Source organism: Podarcis bocagei (genome assembly GCF_964188305.1).
Source record: "Podarcis bocagei genome assembly, chromosome: 5".
Lineage (NCBI taxonomy): Eukaryota > Metazoa > Chordata > Lepidosauria > Squamata > Lacertidae > Podarcis > Podarcis bocagei.
In genome coordinates this window covers 76,108,765-76,136,024 of record NC_138129.1, presented here as the reverse complement: position 1 = coordinate 76,136,024, position 27,260 = coordinate 76,108,765, and the positions used below count along the sequence as shown (strand labels likewise).

General features: G+C 44.2%; 2 protein-coding genes across 4 annotated transcripts in view; one reads left to right on the top strand and one right to left on the bottom strand.

Moving 5' to 3' along the window:
- Positions 1-1,180: 1,180 nt before the first annotated feature.
- Positions 1,181-11,762, bottom strand: RPL5 (ribosomal protein L5). Its single transcript, XM_081195613.1, has 8 exons — positions 11,604-11,762; positions 10,083-10,152; positions 9,869-9,984; positions 7,574-7,708; positions 6,639-6,841; positions 5,884-6,061; positions 2,948-3,036; positions 1,181-1,339 (listed from the first exon to the last, which is right to left on the bottom strand). Exons 1-8 carry the CDS (start codon positions 11,604-11,606, stop codon positions 1,240-1,242), a joined length of 894 nt encoding a protein of 297 aa, XP_081051739.1. The 5' UTR covers positions 11,607-11,762; the 3' UTR covers positions 1,181-1,239.
- A 6,130-nt stretch (positions 11,763-17,892) lies between these two features.
- The window catches only part of EVI5 (ecotropic viral integration site 5), a 70,983-nt gene continuing 61,615 nt past the window's right edge, over positions 17,893-27,260 (top strand). For 2 of the 3 annotated variants that reach the window (XM_081194011.1, XM_081194007.1), the window contains exon 1: positions 17,894-18,150. The gene's annotated coding sequence lies outside the window, so the exon portion shown is untranslated. Of the gene's footprint in view, positions 18,151-27,260 lie in introns of all 3 variants that reach the window. The other variant, XM_081194010.1, reaches the window with a different exon arrangement.

The window sequence follows — 27,260 nt, the reverse complement described above, 5'->3', positions numbered from 1 at the left end:
AGGGCCTTCTCGGTAGTGGCGCCCTCCCTGTGGAATGCCCTCCCACCAGATGTCAGAGAGAACAACAACTACCAAACTTTTAGAAGACATCTGAAGGCAGCCCTGTTTAGGGAAGCTTTTAATGTTTGATGTATCATAGTATTTTAATATTCTTTTGGAAGCCGCCCAGAGTGGCTGGGGAAGCCCAGCCAGATGGGCGGGGTATAAATAATAAATTATTATTATTATATAGTGCTGCCATCTGACACTTCCCACTCTCCACTCGTATTTTAAAGAGTACTGCTTGGTTTAGAGGAAGGTGCTGCCATCTCTCTCCATGGCTCGTACCTCAAATGTTAGAACTGTGCCTGCTACCCTACAGAAGGGAAGGCGTTTGTTTTAAAAAGAGAGCCAACATTCTTCTCCAAAGTGCCTTTTCTGCCACTTTGACTGAATTAGACAAGCAACACGGAAGATGCTTCATGCACACATACGGCAAGCATACTTGCATGCCAGTTCCATTCTCTAAAGCCCACCCCATTTTCCTCCTCCCCTACTGTCACCATGTCATTTAAGGCTTGGGAGTGATGCTAAGTTCATGGAAAAACAACTACTGTTCCTAGAGCTGAACCCAGTTGAGGGATTGGGGTTGGTTTGTATTTCCAAGACCTGAATGGACTAAGAAAGTGGACTTCGAATATCCAAAGAGGTCCTCAGTTGAGCACCAACGGACTCCATGATGGAGCAAGGGCCGCTCTGAACTGCATCCCTCTCAAGGTTCCATTTTGAGAAAGCCCTAATTTAGGCAATGGAAGTTGGACAGAACAGGGATTCTGGTAGTGTGCCTTAAAGCTCCCCCCCCCCCAATTGGCTCAGAAATCATTCTCCATAATTAATCTGTATTTGATAAGCAGGAGCCCAACACATGCAAAAGAAGCAAACTCCAGTCTTCTCACATGGTCTGAAGGCCACATGAGACCACCACTTTCCTGAAGCTAAGCACTTAGATGGGTTAACTGCCCAGAAACCACACTTATGGCACCTTGGACTCCCTGACACAAGAAAAGAAGGATATAAATGCAAAGGGATGGAATCTGTATTTTAAATAAAAGAATAAAGCAGGTAAAAAGAAGAAGCCAGCAGGTGTTCAGTTATCCAACAGCAGCTATGATGTAGCATCAGTAAGTCAATGCTTACAACATTGGTTCAATAAGTTTATTCTCTTTTCTGACATCTCCATAGAAAATTATGGAAGGCCTCTTAGCTATCAGCCACACGCTCCTGGGCCCTTAGGAAGCTAGCCTTCTTTTGGGCCACACGGTCTTTCTTCTGGGCAAGGGACAACTTGGGACGGTTCCACCTGCAAATAAGAGATTGTGTTAGTGTTGCTGATGCATTAAGCATAAGGCATGAGCCTTTGTCTTTCTTTTTTTTAAAAATGGAAAAACGTGACCTCAACCTACTATTTCAAAGTGCCACTCTACAGGCTACCATTGATTTTGTTTACCTTTTAATCCATCACTCTGCCACTCAGGGCTATAGTCAGGTATTGAGAGGCAGTGACATTCTTCCCAGGAATGTCAGATCATTCTAAACATGTCTGTATGCTATAACTCCAACAGCAAGTATATGACATCAATACAGTCCACCCTCAGAAGGCAGGATTATTATAACTCGGCATCAAATGCTTACGGCAGAGGATCTACCATGTCACTGTCTCTCCCCCCCCCCCCCAATTTCTGGGGTTATCAGTTCTGCAGTGGCTTAATTTTCCTACTATATTTAAGTCTACCTGATGTGAGTCTTAACATGGAAGGGAAGGGGAAGTTTTCTTATGCGGCTGCATAAAATAATTCAAATCACTCAACTCTGGCCAAGGTTATAGCGCAGAGATGGGGAGCCCTTGTTTGCTGTGCTGAGAACCAAAGATCACCTAACTGGGACTTTTGAAATTTAGCCAAATATTGCATGTAGCCCTAAAGCCACAGGTTGTTCACATGTATGACTGCCTCCCTCAAATACCCTTCAAGACCCTCAGGGAAAGATGGCCCCATTCCATCACTCAAGTGTTCACTGCTAGATTTGCTAATTTATACCAAATACAGACTGGCAGGTCCACCAGGAATACATCCAAGCTCTGTGAGATTTACACTCACCACTAACTAAACTAGGTAGGCAAATGAACATGGCTGGGACCCGTGAATGCTTTACAAGTGCCTGTGGGAGACTCCTAGAAGAGTAGCATACGAGGTGATTTAAAAGTTAAGATGACATTCCCAGAGCAAAAGGTGTTCTATTAACTTGAAAACTAAGCAGCCACTGTCCTTAACTTTCAACCAAGAATGGAAAACTCTGTCATACCAAAGAACACTAATAACCAATGAAGCCAAAACACCTCTGGCCTATGAAGCAGGCCAGAACCATCATAGGAACTAAGTGGAACTGCTGCTTTTCTCCTGCAACCGAATTAAGAGCAGCCCATGAAATACATGTTAAGTGATAACGAACGGAATGAATTGTTATCAGTTCTGTTCTACAGCTGCTCATATTCAAACTGCCAGTACTGCCATTTGTAAGATCCCTTTTTTAAAAATCTACATTAAGCAGAGATCTTAAGGTCCATAAGCAGCACCCAGCTTGCAAAGGCAGAACTTCCTGCCGGGACCAAACTCATGAAGGAGGCTGCAACACAGGAGAAGCTTTAGCAGCTTGGATGTAACCCTCAAGCCTAAAACCATCTAGCCCAAGCTGTTAAAGCACACAGGGCTTTAACACTAAGCTTCCCAATAAGCAAAAATGTTTCTGAAAATGCAGATTCCTGCCACAAAACTAAGAAATCTTCCCATCCTAGTATTCGCCAATTTTCAGTGTTATTGCATTTCAAAAAGTTTCAGTGGCACAGCACTTTCAGTAACAAACATTTCTTTATGGCATATCATCTTGCAGGAGGAGAAAATGACCATCTCACCTCTTCTTTTTGACTTCCCTCTTGGGTTTCTTTTCGTGGACTGGATTTTCACGTATTCCAGCATGGGCTTTTTTATACAGTTCTTCCATCTGAAATAAGGATTTTAGAGATCAGTTTTACATTTTGACCAAAATTTACTTGGCACTCCCGCCCCCGCGCTGTAATGTACTATAGGAAGTAATGTTTTAAAACTAACTCATATACAATATTGTCATAACTACATACCCCAGAATTATTCTAGATAAGGACACAGAATGAATGCACAAATCAATATGGAGTTCATGCGTATGACCTTTCTTCCAACATTTAAGTAAGTATAAAAGAGACCCACAATTAGAGGAACTTGGGGCAAATTCACATTTGGGATAAGTGGGAGGCAGGAAACCCCTGTGTATGAACAGCCATCATATGCACAGCACTAGTTAGTTTTTACAATTTTCAGTACTCAAGCAGGCTGGGACTATTGACCACTGACCATTGAGTACCAACATCCCTCACATGAAGCAGTCAGCCACTTTGCCACTTGAATATTTTGATTCCTTCACAGAAGCAAAATTAGCGTTGTCAGGCTCTAACTTCACACACACAAACAGAGATCTATGTGGTCCAGAGGTTTTCAGCCTCCTCCAAATCAACGGAGGGGGTGGGGGCTAACATCTCCAACTAGGAAACTTGCATCTTACTTTCAACAATAAATTATGATTTTGCAAATGTGTGGACATCTGTTCTTCTGCCTAACCACTCTGAAGCAGCCAACCTAACAGTTTCTTGGTTACCAGCTCATGAACTCAGGCAAGCAAAATTTCCACAGGGGCTCTGGAGTTCCCTAGTACACCAAATGGCTTAATACTACAAATGCATTTCCTCTGAAGGGCAAATTATGCTAAAAATTTATCACAAACCAAAGTGCTCATGGTTTAAAGTAGCCTTGCATATCAGCAATTTTATCTGTGACTCACAACAAGAGTGCTGGTGCTGGATGAGTGGCCACCTGCAAGGCTGGATTTAATAATAATAATAATAATAATAATAATTTTTTATTTATACCCCGCCCTCCCCAGCCAAGGCCGGGCTCAGAGCGGCTTACAAGCAATAATAAAAACAAGATGAGTGATTACAACTTAAAAACAAAAATAAAATACATTAAAATAATGGAACATTAAAATATTAAAATGGAGCCTCATTGCAGGAGAAGGAAAAGAAAAAAGAAAAAGGGGGCGGAGGGAATCAAATTGGCTCCAATCCAAAGGCCAGGCGGAACAACTCTGTCTTACAGGCCCTGCGGAAAGAGATCAGATCCTGCAGGGCCCTGGTCTCATGAGACAGAGCGTTCCACCAAGTTGGGGCCAGTGCTGAAAAGGCCCTGGCTCTGGTTGAAGCCAATCTAACTTCCTTAGGGCCTGGGACCACTAGGGTGTTGTTATTTATGGACCTTGAGGCTCTCCGTGGGGCATACCAGGCGAGGCGGTCCCGTAGGTACGAGGGTCCTAGGCCGTGAAGGGCTTTAAAGGTCAAAAGCAGCACCTTAAATCTGACCCTGTACTCCACCGGGAGCCAGTGCAGCTTGAAAAGCACTGGATGAATATGCTCCCATGGCAGAGACGCTGTGAGGAGCCTCGCTGCAGCATTCTGTACCCGCTGGAGTTTCTGGGACAGCTTCAAGGGCAGCCCCGCGTAGAGCGAGTTACAGTAGTCAAGCCTGGAGATGACTGTCGCATGGATCACTGTGGCCAGGTCGGGGCGGGAAAGGTAAGGGACCAACTGCTTGATGCGGCGAAGGTGGAAAAATGTCGCCTTGGCTGTTGCTGTGACTTGCGCCTCCATGGAAAGGGAGGCGTCAAGGATTACACCCAAACTCTTAACGGAAGGCAATGGCACTAATTGGGCCCCCGCAAGAGAAGGGAGTTGGTCCCTCATCCCCATGCTATCCCGACCTAGCCATAGGACCTCTGTCTTCGAAGGATTTAGTTTCAATCGGCTCCCACGAAACCATCCAGCCACAGCTTCCAAGCATCTGGTCAGTGTGTAAGGGGCCGAGTTGGTGTGGCCATCCATCAGTAGATAGAGCTGAGTGTCATCAGCATATTGATGACAGCCCAGCCCAAAGCTCTGGATAATCTGGGCAAGGGGGCGCATAAAGATGTTAAAAAGCATTGGGGAGAGAATTGCGCCCTGCGGCACTCCACACACCAAGGAGTGGCGTGACGACATTTCCCTCCCTAGTGCCACCCTCTGTCCCCGACCAGAGATAAAAGAGCACAACCAGTTACGGGCTATGCCCTGTATCCCCACGTCTGCAAGGCGATGGTCCAGAAGATCATGATCGACCATGTCAAAGGCTGCTGACAAATCTAAAAGGATCAGCAGTCCTGACCCGCCTCGATCCAGTTGTCTACGGATATCATCTGTTAGGGCAACCAGAGCCGTCTCCGTCCCAAAACCAGGACGGAAACCGGACTGATTTAAGACTCATTTCCTCATATCCAATTAGCAGTGCAAGAAAGAAGGAATTCATGCAGCTCTGACTGTTCACGTCCAACTGAATTCCCAGTGCTTTCTGCCCCCTGCTTCCCAATCCAAGGCTACTACTATCAAGATGTTCTCTCATCAAACAGGAACTCCAAAGGTCTGAGCAAGCTTTGAGCCTTTTAAACAGCAGAAAGGAAGACAATTTAGGAGTTAACCAGGGAATTTACAAGCAGTCAGGAAACTGGACACGTATTTGTGGTGGATTTACAAATGGAATGATAGGTCATTATTTAATAAGATGTTTTCAGAGATGTGCAAAGCTCATAACAGAGATACTAGGCCTGAGATCTGAAAGATCCCAGATACTTGCTAGTATTTTCCCATAAAAGTGTCCATTGCCAGCAATATCAGTTTGACACACTCCTAGTACTTGCTTTTTCAATCACTGTGAACAGCAAGCATCTTACCATATCAGGCGTCACGTTGTTCTTTATATACTGGGAGAACTGTTTCTTGTAAGCATCTTCATCTTCCTCCATCAAGTAACGCATGTAATCGGCAACATTCTGGCCCATGATGTGCTTGCGGTGGACCTCTGCGTTGAATTCTTTGCTCTCTGAGTCATAACCAGGGAAACGTTTGGTACTGTGAGACATGAATTGAGGACCCCTCGTTAACATTTGGGAGAAAGCATTTCTTAAGCAAAAATCAGTCAAGACCAGCCAGAAATTTCAGCCGCCATCAGTCCCGTCTTGAAACACTGAGCTCTCTCATACACATGCCAAGGACCAACTACAACATGTTCAAGTCAGTGGGACATCATCACATAGCAGCCAGATTGAAGACAAGAAGGAAAAAAGGTGAATTATTAAGGAGGACTGTAATAAAGGGTTTTTTTGGTGGGGCAGCAGAAACGACAACCTGTTTTACTCTTCTGGGTATTGCTTGTACAATCTACTGCTGCTGTCAAAGTGATGAATGGTGGTAATTATCGTATAAGCCATATCTCTGAGCGTCTGGTGTGTGGAAGACTGCGGTAGAGAGGAGGCGGCAAGTGAAGTCCGCAATGGGAATATCATACCCAGTGCAGCAAGCAGCATTAAGCACCACCACCACCAATGGCGAAAGTTAAATACAATGAATTTAAATTTCAAAACAAAGACATCTCCATTTCTAGAGGAAGTGCCTGAACTATCAGTCGGAAGGGGAGGGGGGAGGTTACCTGTGTGGAATGGAAAGACCACCATCCACAGCTCCTTTCAGAGCACCGAAAACTTTGTTCCCAGTGGTAGTGCGAGCAAGGCCTGCGTCCAAATAGCACGTAAAGGCACCAGGTTGCCCATCCACGCTTTCTACATTATACTCATCACCCGTCACTTCAACTTGACCTTCGTAGATCTTATCAAGGCCAAATTTGTTCAGAAGCTGCAACGAACAAGGCAGACAGGTCTAAGTTCTTCTTCATATATCTACTGCACTGGAGACCAAAACAGGCTTTCGGTGAAACATTCCACATATCATGAGACAGAAAGACAGGCAGCTTGCAACCCACTCCAAGGGCCAGTTGTGACCAGAATGGTAAGCTATTAATTTTCAAGAAATTAACTCATGCACCAACAATCTTTTAGGAGTCAATCGCGTGCACAAGTGATTCTACAGAAGCAACTTTTTGAGACCAGTCAGCAAAATGTTTTCCAGCCCATTTTCAGCATGGGATTTGCCATTTGGATAACACCCTGATGCGAGAATTCTAAGTTACTAAATGTAAGTTGAACTTGCCATGCCTCTACCACATACAATGCAAGGAAATCTTTAAAGCCATGGCTGAAAGGTGGGAGAACATAACAAGAGCTACCGAGGAAGGAAAATAGAGCCTTGCAGTAAAGAAATTCCACTGATATAAGAATTCTGCGAAAGTAATTTTACTTTCATCAAGTACTAAGGAATAACTGGTGGCCGATATGCTGAAATGACAGAAGCACAGACACACACACCCCCAAACCCAACGTTCTGCCATCTTCTCTAACCCAGCATTTAAGCCACTTTAAGCCAGTACTATAAAACCCTTAATTTCCATTATTTGTACATTGTGTGTCCCAATTTGTGTCAAATAAGCTGGTGCAGATGTTATTCTGATTTTTCAGAATAGATACATACCCTGCGGGCCAGCAGCAAGCCTGTGCAATAGGCAGCAGCGTAGTTGGTCAAGCCTACTTTCACTCCGTACTTTGGCAGCTCGTGAGCGTATGCAGCACAGACAATCATGTCACCTTCAATTCTGGCATATGCGATCTGACAACAAAAGCAAGGTTAGTGGGCGACCTCCAACCAAACAGCTGCAATATTAATTCACCACAGTCTTCCCTCTATTTGAGAGGAGTGCCATCGAAGTCAGCAGTCCTGTAGTGCCAACCTTCCCTCATACCAGTGTACCCACAATGTCTGTAAACACTGTATATCTACCTAAGAAGCATGAGTGAGTAAAGCACATATCAGCGACAGCTAGATCTTTGTCGGAATAATAAAACCTTATAAAAGACACTGACCAAATCATTCTCTCCCTTCATCATCTGCTCAGTTCCCACCTTGCCCCCTACCGTTGATCTATTGATCCTGCTCCTCCTTTCCCAGGCCCTCAGAGGGACATGTTGAGACTCTCTTGACTGTGAAGGACTACTGGTACTTTAAGCCAGACAAAGGGAGAATACGCATACACAGTAGCTACAATAGTCCTACATTTTAGTTATTCAACTAAAAAGAATGGTGGCAGCAGCAGCAATAAGGGCAGTTAGGCAAGTGCTGCTATAAGACCAGGACAGTTTGCCACTCAGCTTCTCATCCAGGACAGCTGGTTCCTCAGGACTGTATGGCACATGATTAACCTTTTCCAGGTTTTCCAAGGCATTCCAATATGAAAATATAACAGGGGAAAGACTGCCAGTGATGATATACATATTTAGTCCATTTTTTTCAGTTTTTGCACCCCAAATTACAAAGACTTTTGAACACTGTTGTCAAAAAGTAAGAGATGTGTAGACTAAATAAACCTGTTTCATTCATAGCTTTGGAAATCAATAGTACTTCTGGAGATTTGCTTAGCACATGGCAATTTCCACGTAAAAGGGTCTACAACAGCAAACCATCAAATGCAACTTTGCCAAGTAGAATAGAAGCATTGCCACCCAATCCTACCCCACTCATCATTTTCCCCCTCCACCTCTTTCCCCCTTTTCTTCCTAATGTAACACTAATGTCTCAACAAATGAAACTGATCTGTAGAAAATGTAACCTGAAAAAAAGACATTGCATACTTTTGTAAACCAAGAAATCTTTAATATTTTTTAAAAATGCAACTTTGCCAATGATATTGAAGTGAGTTTTTTTTAAAAAAAGCTGTCCAGCAGTCCTGTCTTCCAGATTCATGTAAATTAAGCATAAAATCTCTCTCTCTTTTTCTCACACACACACACACACACAATGAAAGATCTACAGCTTTGAAAACCACTGACATACACTTATCCAAGATCAGAAGTTACACTCAAAATGGAATTCTGACAATTTCTGTGTCAGTCCTTACCAAATTCAGAAATGCAACACATGCAGTGTAAATTTAAAACTGATTTTACACTAGTTTAAGTTATGGCTTCCTCAAAAGAACCATGGGAATTCTAGTTTGGGAAAGGCACTGAGAGTTATACTAGTGAATACTAGCCCTTTTGCAAAACTACAATTCTCAGTGCTCACTTGTTGGTAGCCAAGCCAGTTAAATAGCTAAGAAATGTCTAAGCAATTTGTTCCCTGCTTCTTTTCTACATGATTCTCATAAGCAGGAAGGGTCAAGGGAAGATTTTTAGAAGAACTAATAAAAGAGTTAAAAGAAAATGCCACACAAAGATTTGTGAAAGAATAATTTCACCTTCACTCTCAGCATTTTCTACAGGCTGGTAGCTCTTTTGTTCCTGATGAAAGCATGCTGAACATTTTGAGATGCAACATGTATCTTTGCACAGAGAAGCACATCAGAAATTAAGTAGCAGAAAGCAGAGCTTGTTCAATAAGCTCCTTTGAGCCAAAAAGTAAATGTGGATATGAAGTAACATATATAGCTGGCAAAGAATTCCAGGGAATGAAAAAATGTTTTGAGATGGTAACATAAAGGGCCTATTTTGCTTATTTTAAAGATTTCTTCTTAGAAAAAACATTCAAGACACTTCCTCAAATTTATCCATTACCAAGTCTTGCTTTCCTACAAAAGGAAGTATTGTCACAGGATATGGCCTATTCTAGAGTTTAGAATGGTTTCTGCCCAAGAACTACCTTAGAAAAATACGAAGTTCTTCTCTTCCTTTATAAAGGCTTATGTACATGTTACATAGGCATTTCTATGAAGGAAATTTGTGAAATGCAAAGCAGCTCTCTGCAGTACAATCAAGGACAAAAAGGAGACCTTACCTGGCAAATGATATCTCTGTTGGTGACACGTACAATCATCCTATATTTAGGGGTGTTGTACTTGTTTTTATCTTGAATCACCAAACGTTTACGAGCATAGTAATCAGTCTTTCCCTCTGAAACAGAAAGGTGACATTTGAATGTATTTAGAAACTGCAGGTTCAAGGCTACATCCATCTAATTTATTGAAAGCTTGCCAAGAAATAAAACATACCTCTCCTTCTTCGGAATTTGACTTGATACCTCTTGAAGTAGGCCTTATTCTTGACAACTTTCACGAACCCCTTGAATAAATGCAACACAGAAACATTAATGTCAAAAATGTTTGCATAACAATCTTGCAAGTGAAGATAGCAGGAACTTAAGTCAACAAGGAGAAAAATGGAAATGTGTTTGAAAAGTGCACACACTTATTCAGCCACACAGCCTAAAAAACACATATTATAAACTTAAAACTTCTTTATGGCTGTGATGCAGAGGAAAGCAAAGTCTTCAAACTTGATCAGTAGCAAAGTGCTTAGCACCCATTAATGACACCTTCATCTTCAATGATAAAACGCTTACTGTTTTAATATAACATGCCATTGAAAGTTTCAAGGCTTTCCAGAATCCACTAACTACAATTGGACTATGTTAAAGCATTTATGGTAATGATGGAAAAAATACAGTAAATGCTAAGTTTAAAAGTAGCAAGGTGTCTGGATGGCAATGTGGAAATCGAAGACTTCCCAAAACTGAAGGATTTCTGCTGACCATCCACTAGAGGGGAGAAGTTAATAAAACTATCCCACCAACGCCTTGCCTTACTTCAAACAGCCATCACACCTTGGCATCATTACATTTTCCTATAGGCAACAACGAGACAGGTCCACAGGCCCGGGGTTGGGATGGCAGCTAAAGCTCTAGGACCTGCCTTTCGGCAAGTTACACACACGCTGGCAAATCCAGCTTTGCCAGTGAAACGTATTTGACAAAGTCGGGATGAAACTGATGTACTGTAGATGTTTACACGCGGTGAGACATGTGGCTCTTCCAAGACAGTCTTTAAACGGGACCAAAGGAGGCATCGCCTGACCCCCCCCCCAGGACACACAACACAGCGCAAAGCTTCCAGAAACGAGGGGCGCTGCTTTACGCGAGACCTGCGATTCGAGACTCTCCCCTCCAATTCCCCGCAACGCCTTCAGACGGGTCCTGACCTGCAAGTTATCCATCACGCTTCCCCCACCCCCCCCTTCCCGATCGCGCAGCCATCGTGAAGACAGGCCCGGAGTCATGTGTGCACGCCTGGGGGGGGGAGGGATTCAGACACGCAAGGCCCGAACCTTTCGCCACTGCTGCGCTCAAGGGCCGGAAGATTTTGGGAGGCAGGAGGAGAAAATGCAACCAAGTCGGAGAGCGGGGGAAAGAGGCGCTGTGCGGGCGGGACCAAAGAAGGGGAATGCAAACGGAACCAAAACGGGGGAACCCGAGGCGGGGGGGACCCCAAAGAAACCGACCCGGGGAGGCGTGTTTGGGGGGAGCACCAGCCGCGGCCCTTCTACTGGCAGCGGCTTAACGGCGGCTGCTTGCAGCCATTAGGCCACGCTGGAACTCGCTTCCGCAGCCGGGCCTGCCAGCTGCGCAATCCGAATCCATCCGGCCGGCAGCGGGCGAGGAAGCGGACAGCCGGGGTTCGAGAAAGCGGAGGAGACTCTCCCCTTCCCATCCTGGCCCATTTGGTGCCGGTACTGACCATGGTTCTCGGTTCTGTCCGCTTTCGCTAAGGCCGCGGGCCGCGCAGCGAAACGTCCGCAAGCCGTAGCGCTGGGGGAAAAGGCCGAGCTCAGCGCGCAGGCGTTACACGTCACCTGGCCGACAAGGCAGAGAGAGATTCCCCTACCCGCCCCCAAAAGGAGGGAGCACTGCCCCCTGGAGGCTTGGAGGGGAAGTGCCCTCATCCTCCCCCCCCCCCCGCCCGCCGCTCGCTCTCGCGTCCCTTTTCCTGCGCCGCCAGCGATGACGCCAATCCATGTCGTCGGAGCTCATGGTGTCCTCCGCCGCTCTAAGTGTGACGGCAACGCGCTCAGCAGAAAGCCGGCGGGTGCGCCACCTAGTGGCGCCTCGGTGCTAAGCGGCTTTTGCTCATACATTTCAACGCGGATTCTTCAATACGGAGAACTGGGATCATGTGGTCCTCCAGACGCTGCTGGACTCCCTTCAGCCCCAGCTGGCTTAGCCAATGCTCGGGGGGGGGGGGTTGGGAGTTGTAGTTCAGAAGCATTCAGAGACCTGTAGGTTCCGTCAGCTGTATGCTATTTGCATATTTTTTTTAATTTGGCTTTTGAGAACCACATCATCTCTCATTAATGCTCACTCTCTCGGTGGGAGCATTGCTGGGAGTGGGAATTATATTCAGGATGATGTGTTTGTAAAGTTCAGCCCATTTCACATAGAGGATGATTGGTTGGCCTTTAGGGACCTTCCTCCAAATGACCATAATGAAAGAACTGCCCCCTTGATCAAAACTGGGAATATGTGTCCCATTGTGCTGCTGGAAGAAGCAGAGAATAACTTCCAGCAGCAAGAATGTGTCCTACTCTTTTGCTGCAGAAAATGTCTAAAAGGACTTTCTTAAAAAGGGAGGAAAAATACACCAGTATCTTACTCTTCGATTAAAGGAAGCCATATGTGGTTATCCCATTTTATAGTCATAACAACCCTGTGAGGTTAGTTGAGGTAGATTTTTACCCAAGGAAGGCTGCTTCCTCTCAATGAGTTTATGACTGAGGATGAATGGATCTTCTCTGGCCAAGGCCAATACTGCACTATTCCATAACAGAACCACTCTCAGTTGTTTCCCTGCCTGTCAAATGTTAGTTTGTATGCTTTTAGAGACAGTGATCTGTTGAGGGAGGAGGGTTTTTTTAAAATCTTATTTCAATTATGTTGATAATAAAGCAAATATACAACACACAAAAATATACTACAATATAAAATAAATATACAATATACAAACAGTGTGAAACAGAACAAAACCAGAAATCGAATCCTGTGGTCTCCTGATTAGTTTTTAAAAGTATATTTTATACATTTGATTCATTTGTCATTTTCACTGGAATTATGAAGCCTGAGCCCATAATTTCAGAAAGTTCACTGCTGGTGTAGTGCTGCTTAATCCAGTTTGAGCTGGGAAGGATTCCTATGCTCAGCACCAATCCAACTCACTAGTAAATTTCAAGCAACGTGAAATGAGGAAACAGCTAGAGTCTCTCCCCTATAGACAGCAGTAATTGTGACGTGCCCATGAATCACAATGTCCATCACAATAGTACAATACATCCACCATTCATAACACTGCAAGTTTTATACTACAACCAGTTGTAAAGCTATTTCAGTGCTGTACATCCACCAGACATGATACTCTTCCTGTGCCCCATTCAGGATGTTGAATCTATACTGTAGTTTGTCACACTGCCACATCCATGTTACACTTACAAGCTGAATAAGGTAAAGGTAAAGGACTCCTGGATGGTTAAGTCTAGTCAAGGGAAACTATGGAGTGCGGCACTCATCTCACTTTTCAAACCAAGGGAGCCAGCGTTTGACCGTAGACAGCTTTCCAGGGTCATGTGGCCATCATGACTAAACCACTTCTGGTGCAACAGGACACTGTGACGGAAGCCAGAGTGCATGGAAACTTTTACCTTTCTGCCATAGTGGTACCTATTTATCTACTCACACTTGAACTGCTAGGTTGGCAGAAGCTGGGACAGAGCAATGGGAGCTCAAGCCATCGCGCACATTTGAACCACTGACTTACCGATCAGCAAGCAGAAAAGGAAATAGCTTCCCTGCTTAGTGTAGTCCTTTATTGTTTAGAAATACTTCAGGAGTTGGCACGTATATGTCAACCTCCTGCCCAAGCAGATATCCTGTTCAAAAGTCCAAGTCAAAATTTACAAGCGTGTTCAGTAGAAATATAGCAATTTTGCAAAGGAAAGATGCAGGGCTACAGGATTAACAAAGCAGAACTGACGGGAGTAGCCTACTAACAAGGATGCCGCAAAAGGAATCTAAGTACTGTATTCCTCCTCTCATCTCTCTCCTTTGCAGAACATTCCACCACACAAACTGTTACATGGACTATTATTAAGATGGTCTGAGCAGAAAGACCGAGGCCCAATTCTTCTGCGGAGGAACTTGTCACATAAACATTCTACATGTAAGCCTTCTAACCAGAAAGAGGTTTCTACTGATGCTGTTTGATCTTCCTGTAAACCCACTTTATAAAAGGGCAAGCAAAAATGATCAGGCAGCTGGAGCAAAGCCTCTGTGAGGAAAAGTTACTACATTTTGGGCTTCTTCTTTTGTTGTTCAGAAAAACATGGACACATAATGGAGGTGTACAAGATAACCGTATGTATGTAGTGGAGAAAGCAGATAAGGGAGAAATCCCCTCTCAAAATGCTAAACCCCAGGGACCCTGAAGTGAAGCTGAATGTTGGGAGATTCAGGTCAGACAAAATACGCTACTTCTTTATACAGCACATAGAATTTGCTCCCACAAAAGGCAGTAAAGGCCACCAACTTGGACAGTTTTGAAAGAGGACAGGACAGATTCAGCTACAAGAGCCTAAGAGACTCACCGCTCTGGTATTGCCTACTGCAGTAGTTTAAAACAGTGCTGTTTTGCTCTCCTGGGCATGCAAAGCAAGGGAGGCTACCACATAACAATGGTATTACGTTGATCACCTCAAGGGAGATGAAGTTGTAAATCATTATTGCAGGGAAAATGTAATACAATCAAGACAACATTGGAATGTCCTCTGGAGATAGGCCCATTCAATCAAGAGTCTAAATTTAATTATAGTCTTTCAAAGACTGTATCAAGGCCGAAATATGGTTTGAAGCTTTTGGGTAGAAAGCCAAATAAACACAGGGCTTCAGGGACCTTGGTTCTGCTGCTCCAATTCTATGCTGATTACAGTTCTGTCATAGGATGCTGAAGTTGTCCTTTGCCCAAAAAATCACTTTGCTACCTGAACATCTGAACTCTCAAGACAGAACCCAGAGCCTGACTCTGTTTCCCCTCCTGCTTTTCTTTCCCTGCCTCTGCCTTCCTGCCTCTCTGGACCCCCACTAGCTGAAGCAGTGGTCCTTACTCCAGCTGCTCAAAAGCTTTTCTCAGCACTCCCTCTTGACAGCTTTCTGTCAATGTTCCCTCCTCACCCAGGAATTTCAAGACTCTGATCCTAAACCTCCAACGCTTTGTGGGATATCTTTGGGAGAAGAAAAGGCTAAGCGTGTCTATGTGTGTCTAAAGGTAAAGGTAAAGGGACCCCTGATCATTAGGTCCAGTCGTGACCGACTCTGGGGTTGCGGCGCTCATCTCGCTTTATTGGCCGAGGGAGCCGGCGTACAGCTTCCGGGTCATGTGGCCAGCATGACTAAACTGCTTCTGGCAAACCAGAGCAGCGCACGGAAACGCTGTTTACTTCCCGCTGGAGCGGTACCTATTTATTTACTTGCACTGGTGTGCTTTTGAACTGCTAGGCTGGCAGGAGCAGGGACCGAGCAACGGGAGCTCACCCCGGCCCGGGGATTCGAACTGCCGACCTTCTGATCGGCAAGTCCTAGGCTCTGTGGTTTAACCCACAGCACCACCCGCGTCCTTATGTGTGTCTACTCATAAGTAAATTTCACTGAATTCCCACTCTCAAGTAAATATCAATCCTATTATCTTTAAACACCTATTATCCTGTAATCTGTTAGACCTCCCCAACCAATGCTATGCTGAACAGAGCAGGAGACAGGATTATTCCATATAGGAGGAATCCAGCCAAGTCACTAGCTCCACCTCTTCTGAGGGTGGGAGTGAGTTATCTATATAAGCCCTAAAGCCCCTTTTCCGGGGTGTGTCATTTAACATTGAGAAATGCTCGTTTCTTCTACTGTGGATACTATCTCCAGGCGCAGGAGTTTCAAGGCGGTAGTAAGCACAAAAGTATTTTTTATAAGCTTTATGCATTAAAGTCCTTAAAATGAAACAGAGGGGGTTTTTTGTGCCCTAATGTTGGTTGTAGTCAACCAAGTTCTACTCAAAGCCAATGAACTTAAAGTAATTATGTTTGCTAATTTCAATGGTTTTATTCCGAGTATGACTAATGTTGGATACAACCCAGTTAGCTAGTAGTTGCTGTACTCATATTTTTTTTAAAATAATTGTATACAAGTCCAGTATTAAAGGTTCTGTGAGAGGGCAACAAATAACCTACTTAAAGTGGTTACTTCAGAATTACTTCCTAGTGAAAGTTTAGAACCAAACTGCTTTGAGGGTTTGTTTGTTTACAATCAAACAGTATACAAATTTTATGAAATAAGTAGTTACACACTTACATGGTTGGGTTTTATTTACTTTCATAAATATGGTTCTGTAGAATATAGTTTTATTGGTTATCAAACAGTTTAAGGCCTGTTCTGATACTGTTATTGCTAGGAGTGATGCTTTGTGTAGTAGTATAAATGACATATTCAAATAAGTTGTACTCAGCGTATGCTCATTGAAATCAATTAACATGGCTAAGTTAGGTCCATTAATTTTAGTAGGTCTACGCTGGGTAAAACTTAGTTGAATACTTAGTTGAATTCAGCTTAGTTGAATACCACGTTTCATTTCGTTTCACTACTGGCATTGAAGCTAGGTCAACTAATTTATATAGCTCAATTCTCTGATGAATTGAGCATCACTAAGTCCTTCTTAAATAAAAAGGCTGACTTGTGCTTTGGCCTTTTTAAACTGTGTCGGGGCGGTTATTGTTTCGGTTTGTTATTATGGTATGTATTTTTGTATTTTTATATTGTACACTGCCCCGTGATCTTCGGATGAAGATGGTATAGAAATTTAATAATAACAACAGAGGCTAGTTTATATTGCTGACTTATACCTCGTGCAATGGCTCCAGGTTGTTTTACAGTAACTTGAGTGGAGGTACCGTATTAAAAGATTTCCTTGACATGAAGATAGATTCTGTAGCAAAAAAGGTATATATGAATTTGTGTTGTTGGGGCTGTCACTACACTCAAGAAGTTTAGCCATTTAACGATCTGGCTTTTAACCCAAACACTAATTAAACAATTAGAACTTTCAGTTTAACCAATCAAAGCTACTTCCCATGTTGGAAGAAAAGGCTACCTTTAATGTTTTCATTTTCTTATGGTAACATACCAAAAGCAAAATAGTTAAAAAACTTAAATATGCATGCCTTTAATTAGAGTCGCCACGTTTTATCAACCCCTCTGCTCCTGAGTCTTTAAATGCATTTAACATTAGCAGGTGAGGCTTACTCCCTTGTCAGTTCAGGATTCCTGCCTTGTTTATGTGGCTGGAACCGTAGTTCCTACATTTTTTGGACTAGGGGGAGGTTGAGGTGTTGTTTATTTGTTAATTAGTGGGCATGAGTACTGCTTTATTATTTGAGTGTATATATTTCCTCAGGACGCCCCTGTTTTCACTGGAGAAATGTTGGAGGGTATGGTAGGACGTCCCTGTTTTCATTGGACCCCCGAACCGTCTGAAGGCAATCCTGTATACGGAAGCTTTTTTAATGTTTAATATTTTATTATGGGAGCAGTATACAAATTTGAAGAAGAAGAGGAGGAAGCAAAGGAAGGAAGGAAAGAAGGAAGGAGAAGAGGAAGAAGTATGGTTAGGAAGAACCCATGTGTTATGACAACACAGTTCCCATCATAGATCTTGTTTTCTCCTAAGGAGATAGTGCCTTTCCCCCCGCTGGGAGAAAGATGAGAATCAAGTTAGCATTCAAGGCAGCCAAACCACGCGCGAGAAAAGCTGCCCGGCTGCTGGATGCCGCGCAGCCTGCATTATTTCCTCGGTAGGGAAGGCAGCCCCGCCGAGAGGCCGGCCTTCCTCGCCAGCCAACCCGCGGGGCGTTGCAGCCCGGCTGCCCGGCGGCGTCCCTTTCCCCGCCGTTCGCCCTCTCGTCCAGCCTCGAGTCGCCTGCCCCGACGGCGGAGGGGGGCGCGTGCGCCTGCGCGCGGGTCTCTCCCAGGGACGTGGCCCGCTTTCTCGAGGCTGGAGCTGCTGGAGAAAGGGTGGAGAGAGAAGGAGGGAGGGAAGGAAGGAAGGAAGGGGGAAAGAGAGGACGAAGAAAGGCGGGACGCCGTCCGGGCGGGGAGCTCCGAGGCAGCAGCAGCAGCAAGCAGCGGCGGCGGCTCCGGGCCGGGCTGGCTGCCCAGGAAACTGATGTTCTCGCCTCCTCTCCCCGGCAAAGGCTTCCAAGGTGAGCGAGAGGCGCCCCTCCTGGCCCCCATCGCTCCTTTGCACCCCAGGGGGGAGGAGGAGACCCCATGGGAAGAGACCACCCATCCACCACCCCGGGGGAAAGGGTGCCGGGGTTGGGGAGCCCGGTGGCCTTGGAGAGGGCCAGGGCGCACGGAGCCCCCTCGCCGCGCTGCGCCCTGGAGACGCGAATGACAGGAAGGTGTGGGCGCCCCTCTCTCTCTCTCTCTCTCTCTCTCTCTCTCTCTCTCTCTCTCTCTCTCTCTCTCTCTCCTCGGGCCTGTTGTGGCCTTACAAAGAGGGCTGCTCTGCAGGCTCTCCCTTCCCCGCGTCTTGCAGGCGTCTTGCAAAAGGAATCGCAACAGATCAACATCGGAGAGCGCGCTGCTTGCGCTGCTGCGGGATTTCGTCGGGGTTTCCTCCTCCTCCTCCTTTCCACCCACCGGATTTCCTCTCTGCGGCGGGGAAACGACCCCTGTGTTGTGTGTGTCTGTGGTTAGTCTTTGCGGCAACGTCCCTTCTTGGCTCTCCCAGGCTGAGCACCAAGCTCCAAGTGAAGGGACCTGATCCGGCTTTATCAGACAGGGCATAATCCCTCAGAGATGCGACCGGGTTTTCCTTACAGATGCTCAGCCATCAGCAAGAGTGCCCCTGAGTACGGGCAGAGCGCTTTCTGCTTAACCACAGAAAGGTTGCACTCGCAGATGGCGTGACACAAAACGTCAGCCTTCTAGCTCACTTGTTGAAGATTGATTTCAACCCATGGGATGCATGTACGAGAAGGGGGATATATAGTGGATGAAACTCCCCCCCAACCTAAGAACTGAGTGGCCCCCGCTAGTCCGCACTAGGTCCACGAGGGGCCTCCACAATCTCATCCCAACCACATTTGGCAAAGAAGAATTTTTCTTGTCCTGCGTGTAATTCTCTGTCAGAGGTGGAGGTGTCTAAAATCAGATGCGCCCATTTTGGAGATCCGTTTATGGCAGCGGCAAGCTACATACATGCACACACGATGGCATGCATTTTAAGATCTCTGCATTCTCTCCTGCAAAACAGTTGGTTGAGATGGGGAGGAGGGAAGATCCCCAAAGGAGCTCAGGCGTGGAGTTACCGTAGTTCCTTAGAGAAGCTTAAGTATGTCTGAGACACTGTTTTGGAAAAAAAATAAGCTCTAGGCCTCTGGTCCTTTTGACTTGGCTTGGTTGCACCACCCATTATGGAGACTGGTATGTTTTCCCTGTTTAAGGCTTGAAACCATTTTTCCTGAGCTGCTTTTTCCCTTCCCTTCGCCCACCTATGGTATCCCATAGGACGCTCTGGGATAACCCCAAGGTTTTATTACTGATACTGCTCATTCTCATAAGAAGATTCCATTACCCTTGCAGCAGAAGAAGAGAGATTCTGTTGATATGTGTGGATCTTGCCTGGGGGAGTGAATTACCCAAGACATCTAGTTTGAGCCCAGTGGCCTTTACAAGAGGTAACATGTTGATTTCAGCTGGCTTGCAAGCACCTAACAGAATCAAACTGAAACACAAGTTTCTACATGAACCATGTTAACTGATGCCTATCTCTTACTTAAATGGCAGTAGAATAAGTTGAGGTGGTCCTTAAGAAGATGCTAGATATTTATTTAAAAGTGACTGATCCTCTTGCATCCCTGAGGCATTGGAAATATTGATCCGTCTGTTTAAACTTTCATGAGTCTCTGCTTGCTAGTTCAAAACAAGATTTTGTCCATTATAAATACTCATGTACCAAACATTCTTCTGCCAAGCTGCAATTTGGACAGACATTAACTTCAGATTGACTAATTCTAAACCAGAAGGCTTGCATAAGAGTGATGAGCTTGCATAAGGATATTGTCATTTTTCCACAGAATCATAACCCACTTCCTGTAAAAAAAAGTGTTTTTAAAAAATCCCTGTTAAGTCAGCTATTTGTATACTTGGCATGCTGAGGTTCAGTCCAGGATAGCTTTCCGGGAAGTTCAGTTTGCTTTTAGAAGGAGTTTATGTTTCCTCGAAAATTCACCCCAGAAGATACTGTGATGAAACTTTTGAGAGAATAAATGACGTTTAAAGCAGAGGTGCATGCTCAGATCTGCGACGGTTGCTCAAACCAATGGTGGAGGCTTGGGTGAAAGTGCATCATTCAGCATAGCCAAAAACTATGCACTTCTGAATCTATGGACAGAAAACTATGCACTTCTGAATCTAGGGACAGCGTGTATTCCCCTCGCTATTCCCACTCTTGATTTGCCTGTGGGGCTTAGCTGATCCACAAAGATGAGGGAAAAGCTGCAGACAATGAGTGTTTGGAATTCCCCCATGGAGTAGCGAGTGGAGTGGGAGGAGGCCGAAATCTTATTTTGTGCAGGCGTCTTTGTAGGGAGGAGAAAGCTGACCTTGAGGGAAAAACAAAAGCTTGCTACAGTTGGAACAACTATGTTTGTTTGCGGAGTTAAAGAGAGAGAGAGAGGGCTATCCACTTAGGATATCCAACTTAAAAACTCTGGGAGATAGGCTGAAGGCCAAGCCACACATTACAGTTGGTTTATTATATCACTGGTCTCATTTTGTCTGTACTAAATATAGTTGGATTGGGCAAAGGGGTGGGGGTGGGGGGTGGAACTGATTTGATTCCTCAAGTGGTGCCAGCGTGGAGATGTTTAACACTTTCCCTTGCACAATTTTCCCATTCTAAATTGCTTCTCTCACGCTTCTATCTGCTCCACAGGGAAGTATATAAGTGCCTGTATCATGGCTGCATTCCCTCCCTCCCTCCCCTTGCAAATCAGCAGACAGTATTTTTGGGGAAGGGTTAATTTAAATTGAGGGAGGTAACCTTCCTCTTCCCGCTGCATTTTTTCACTGCTGCTTTACTGATCAAATCAGCGTCTTCTTCCCCCGCATGCAGATGTATTTAGTTAAAAACAAACAAACACCAGGAGATCAATCAAAGATTTCCCAGCATAGCATGCAATTTGTCCCTAAGGCAGCTCAGCACTTGTTACCTTCTTGCGGCAGGCTACTATGGCCTAGTTTGAGATTAAGATTTACTTACATTTTGACACTATTTTTTCGTTTTTCTGATGGTTGCTGGGATTTTGAGCAAGGCCAGAGAAGCTGACATCAATGTGGGGGAGTGGCTGTCAGGTGCATATTGAAAAGTCAAGGGGTATTGTGCGTTTTCCCCCTTGATTCCATTTCCTCACCTTCTCCCCATTGTTTGATGCTGAGGCCTGGTGTTTGTGGTTAGAGGAAAATTACATGGTTTTTCCAGCAGATGGCTGATAAGTGTATAGAAACGCAGGGCTTGTATCCAGGAGGTTCATGAAGACTAGAGGAAGACTAAGAATAGGCAATTGGTGCATCGTTTTCTAGGATTTTGTGTTTTTAATGTGGACAGTTGACTTTACCCCAGCATAATTCCCTTTTCTTTATTTTACAAATAGGTGACACGCTTAAGATTCTCATTTGCCCTTCAGTTTTTCAAGCTCCTGCATACTGCTAACTGCATTTAAACAAAATCTCTTCAGGAAATAAAATCTGTAAGGTCTGTAAGGACCAGGTACTAGGGCTAGGGTTAAGCTGACACTAGTGGGTTGTGGGAAGAAATAACAGGAGTAGAATCTCACTCTTTTAACAACTGCATTTTCCCCACTGAAAGGAAGGGAGGGAGACCTGCCACTAGCAGTAAAGTATTGAGATAGCTTGAAAGTAAATGCAGTTAAACACAATTGGACCTCTTCCCAAATAAATGTGAGGGCAATGTGTATCTCTTAGGTCTGTCTCCTAAGGCTGCTTTCCATATTTATTTATTTCTTTTTTATACCAGTGTACAAAACATTTAATATATACACCCATAAACTGTAGCATTCATGAGGTAAATGTGTATATATCCCATTGGAGCAGGACCGAGGAAACCCAAAAAGCAGTTGCTCTTTGTTGCTTGTTTAGCTGGGGGAAACTGCAATCTGCTGATAAATAATGGGCAGTGCAGCCTTAATTTTTACTGGCTGATCCCCATGTAAAACAACCTTGAAGCATACAGTTCTGTAGGTTTGGAGATTTGTAGAAGGTGATGAAAGATAAGATCTACTTTAATGTAAGATGAGCATAGGGTTAGCATAAGATTAGCATCTGTTACTCCTTTAAATTGTTTTTCCATTCTTGTGTCCTGATCCTAAACTTTCTATGTAAATAGAATGGATGTTTCACTGGTACCGATAGAATTTTCATGGAAATATGATTAGCATCCTATCACACAAGCTGGGTTATAAACAATCAAAAACTGTCCTCTACTGAACTTTTAAGACTAGAAACATTTTTTAAAAATATTGGCTGTCAGACAGCTCTTACTGTCAAAGTTCTTCCTGGTGTTTAATTGGAATCTCCTTTTTTTTAACTTGAAGCCCTTGATTTGATTCCTACCCTCCAGAGCAGGAGAAAACAAGCTTGCTCCATCTTCCAGGTGACAGCCCTATAGATGTTTGAAGATGGCTATCCTATCTTCTCTCAGTCTTCTCTTTTTCCAGGCTAAACATCCAAACTCCCTCAACTGTTCCACTTAAGGCTTGGTTTCCAGACCCTTGATCATCTTGAGTGCTCTCCTCTGCACAATTTCCAGCTTGTCAATATCTTTCTTAAATTGTGGCACCCAGAACTGGACAGAGTACTCTAGGTGTGGTCCGACCAAGGCAGGATAGAACATTACTACGATTTCCATTGATCTGGGCACTAGACTTCCGTTGATGCAGCCTAGAATAGCATTAGCTTTTTTTGCTGCAGCATCACACTGTTGATTTGTGTTAAGCTTGTGGTCCACTAAGACCCCTAGATCCTTTTGTCATGTGCTACTGGCAAGCCAGCTATCTCCCATCTTATATTTGTGCAGCTGGTTATTCCTGCCTAGGTGTGTAGAACCTTAACATTTGTCCCGATTGAAATTATTTTGTTAGTTTTGGCCCAGTTCTCCTATCTCTTAAGGTCATATTGAATTCTGATTCTGTCTTCTGTGGCATTAGCTACCCCTCCCAGTTTGGTGTGATCTGCAAATTTGATGAGCATCCCCTCAATTCCTTCGTCCATGTCATTTATAAAGACGTTGAACAATAACGGGCCCAGGGCAGAACCACCCCACTTCTCACTTTGTTCCAGGATGATAAGAAACCATTAGCGAGCACTCTTTGTTAGAGAGCCAGTGTGGTGTAGTGGTTAAGAGCGGTAGATTTGTAATCTGGGGAACTGGGTTCGTTTCCCCGCTCCTCCACCTGCAGCTGCTGGGTGACCTTGGGCCAGTCACACTTCTGTAAAGTCTCTCAGCCCCACTCATCTCACAGAGTGTTTGTTGTGGGGGAGGAAGGGAAAGGAGAATGTTAGCCGCTTTGAGACTCCTGAAAGGGGAGTGAAAGGCGGGATATCAAATCCAAACTCTTCTTCTTCTTTGGGTTCGGTCAGTCAACCAGCTACAAACCCACCTAACAGTTACCTTGTCCAGCCCACGTTTTACCAGCTTTTTCACAAGAATAACAAGGGAGACTTTGTTAGAAGCCTTACTGGAATCCACAACATTCCCCTGATCCACCAAGCTTGTAACTTATCAAAAAAGAGATTTGTCTGGCCTGATTTAATAGTTTCATTCAGCAGGTGCACGTCAAAGATAGGATTCCGTTGTAAATCTTATTTCAGTTCTTGTTGAGTATAAATTGTTTTCTGCTTGGCTGCTTTCCCATCTAACAAGAGCTATCTGATGGTTATAGTTGTTATAACCTCTTTTGCTCTCCCTGTTTGTTTTTATTGGTTGGATATTATCTTGCTTACCCTGATAGCGCAGGAAAAGGAAAGTTAAGTACATCTGTAGGTCATTGCAAATATAAGACTATGCCAATTCTTATCTAAAACAGTAATTTTGTCAATTCATGTTATTTTTAACAGAAGTTTTTTTCTTAAGGGTTGGGTTTAATAGCTCCATTCACTACAATCCACTTACGGAATAAATAATATTCAAAGAGAATAAAGTAAAATATATTAATATATGATAATGGTTGGTCATATTGAAGAGCTGAATGTGAGAAGGAGTAACTTATACAGTATCTTCCATCTCGTTTTTTAAACAGGATATTCAGGACCTTGCATTCCTGTAACTTTTTAATAACATTGCTAGCCAGCATTTTTATTGCAATTTGAATATACTTATTCTTAATTGGAAAATTCATTCTTAATACATATTAGTATTCCCTGTCTTAGATTATCTCTGTAATCTTTCTGAAGGACGGGATTAACAAAATTTCTGAATGATTTCTGTTTTATGGAAAAATGCTATAAAATTGTGAAGTCTTAAAAACATCATTTGGGCTTGTAGTCTTCTACTTCCTCTATAATTACTTCCCACAAAATAATACACATTACCGTCTTGCAAACACCTCATTTAGACATTGGCCCCCTGTTAGAATTACAACATAACTTATCGTAGCATAATATGTAAGATACTGGCTATCATTAAACAGCAGTAAAGTAACCATTAGTGTGTTTTATGGTACACGAAGGCATTAAGTAAGTGTAGATTAGTAATGTCCATGGCTTAGAACCTGGCAAATCCATTTTCCATTCTGCAGTGGACCATAAACTTCACAGTTGGCTTATGATTTGGCTACTGTACTTCCATTTAGGAATAAAAAAAATATTGCCACTGACCCACAGGAGAAGCATCATTAGCACTTAATGGGGGAAAGAAATAAGGTGCAAAGGTCTAGCCTTATAAGAAGAGTTTGCTCAGATAATAAATTCCCTGTTGTGTGGCCTGAGGGCCATATTGCCTCCAGGGGAGATTAATTTCTAAGGCTGCCCTTTGTTGGGGTGACTGGTACATAACAGATATAGTGTGATACTATTTGGAACCATACTGCTCAGTATGGGGTGGGTGTTGCTGGCAAGTATCAGGGTCCATCTTTCATCCCTGTTGTGTCTTCCTATTTTTCATAGATTACCAGCAAATATACAGTGGTACCTCTGGTTACGTACTTAATTCGTTCCGGAGGTCCGTTCTTAACCTGAAACTGTTCTTAACCTGAAGCACCACTTTAACTAATGGGGCCTCGTGCTGCCGGAGCACGATTTCTGTTCTTATCCTGAAGCAAAGTTCTTAACCTGAAGCACTATTTCTGGATTAGCGGAGTCTGTAACCTGAAGAGTATGTAACCTGAAGCGTATGTAACCCGAGGTACCACTGTATAGGAATTTCCTGGGTGCTTTGAGATGAATTGAAGGGCAAACACTTTAATTTTCGTTGTTTATTATTATTATTTTAACCATTGCTTGGTTTACGCGCTGGGAAATCTAGGTGATATTTTTTTCCCCTCCAAGGTGTGCTTTTCTTCCTTCGCATCTCATCAATTCAGCTGTCCTCACTTAGGTTCGAATGCATTCACACTTGAGTTTGGATACAAAAGCAATGAATTTTGAGGTGCGGATTCCAGTAACCTCATTAAGTCATGAAAAATCTGACACGCTTCGTATAAGTCAAGAAAACGGTATTGGAGAGCTAGTGATTTCCGGTACAGGTTAGCGAAAAGGAACAGCCATTGGCATCTCTCTGTCTCGAGAGACAGCGGAGTGTGCCTCCAGGGTGAATTCGAACCATTGCACCGAATACCTTTTCCGCGGGACACAAGCCTGGGCAGTGGGTGTGAAGGTCCTGGACTGCCCAGAAGACAAGGCCTGCCCCACCTTGTCCTCGCTGATGTGGTCCAAAGAAAAGCAGAGCAATGTGTCTGGCACCAGTTTGACTGTAGCAGATGCAGGAAGGAGGTGTAGAAGATGCCAGGCAACCGTCTTAGGGACTTTACTCCGGAATTGTGAGGGGTTTACTCCTCAGCACTTTCTTCTCCCAAAGATGTCCCGCAAGGCAGCGGAGGTTTAGGACCAGAGTTTTCCTTCTCTGAGATTGGCTGCTTTCCCAGGTTGATGAGCCCAACATGCCCCTCACTTCCCTCTACAGCATATACAATTTCTTGGCCAATAGACTTGCTACTTGTCTCGTCTGCTCAACCTGTCTCCACGTTCAGGGGAAGTCCCTAACTCACCAAGGGTTTGAGACCCGTTGGCTATCCCCACATGGTTTAGCCAGCTAGTCAGAGTCATTCCAGCTGTTTAGGGCTAGCTACCCCAGAAGGAGCACAGTGTGTACTTACACGCTTACTGCTACCCTGAGTGGGAGATGGGTGGTGCTGTGGATTAAACCACAGAGCCTAGGACTTGCCGATCAGAAGGTTGGCGGTTTGAATCCCCGCAATGGGGTGAGCTCCCGTTGCTCGGTTCCTGCTTCTTCCCACCTAGCAGTTCGAAAGCACATCAAAGTGCAAGTAGATAAATAGGTACCGCTCCAGCGGGAAGGTAAACAGTGTTTCTGTGCGCTGCTCTGGTTCGCTGGAAGCGGCCTAGTCATGGTGGCCACATGACCCGGAAGCTGTACGCCGTCTCCCTCGGCCAATAAAGCGAGATGAGCGCTGCAACCCCAGAGTCGGCCATGACTGGACCTAATAGTCAGGGTTCCCTTTACCTTTACTACCCTGAGTAGACCTGTTGAATCAATAGACTCTAGTTCATTATTAATTCATTGAGTTCATAGACTTGTAGAGATGGAAGGGGTTCCAAGGGTCATCTACTCCAACCCCCTTCAATGCAGGAATCTGAACATATTTTACCCAAATGCATAATGTACATTGATTTCCTTTAAAGCTATCCTTTAAACATTGTATTCTGTAACATGTACTAACAGGGGTAAAAAATCAAGTTTACATATATGTACAAACACACAGAGAGAGTATTCGGTACTGTACATGTATTAAGTAGATTAAATTTTACAATAATAGGGGTATGTCGGTGAGGAAAACTAAATATCTGTCACCAAGGGCAACCTCTTTTCAGCTGACTCCAAAACCTGGAGTGAGCAAATCTGGGCAGAAAAGTGCTTGAGGCAACAGAAGGGGAAAGTAAAATTTTCCTTCTCCATGTGCCCTTTTAGTTGTAAATTTTTTTTAAAAAAATCCCTCTGTTTAATGTGGGTTCAGATAAGACATGTGAATAAACAACAAGGCTGCCTCAA

Bases quoted from the DNA above. Each gene is read 5' to 3' on its own strand.
- RPL5 (XM_081195613.1), bottom strand. The intron at 7,709-9,868 runs GTAAGGTCTCCT...TTTTGTTGTCAG, and splicing joins ACAGAGATATCATTTGCCAG to ATCGCATATGCCAGAATTGA. The intron at 1,340-2,947 runs GTGAGATGGTCA...TCTTATTTGCAG, and splicing joins AGGGAAGTCAAAAAGAAGAG to GTGGAACCGTCCCAAGTTGT.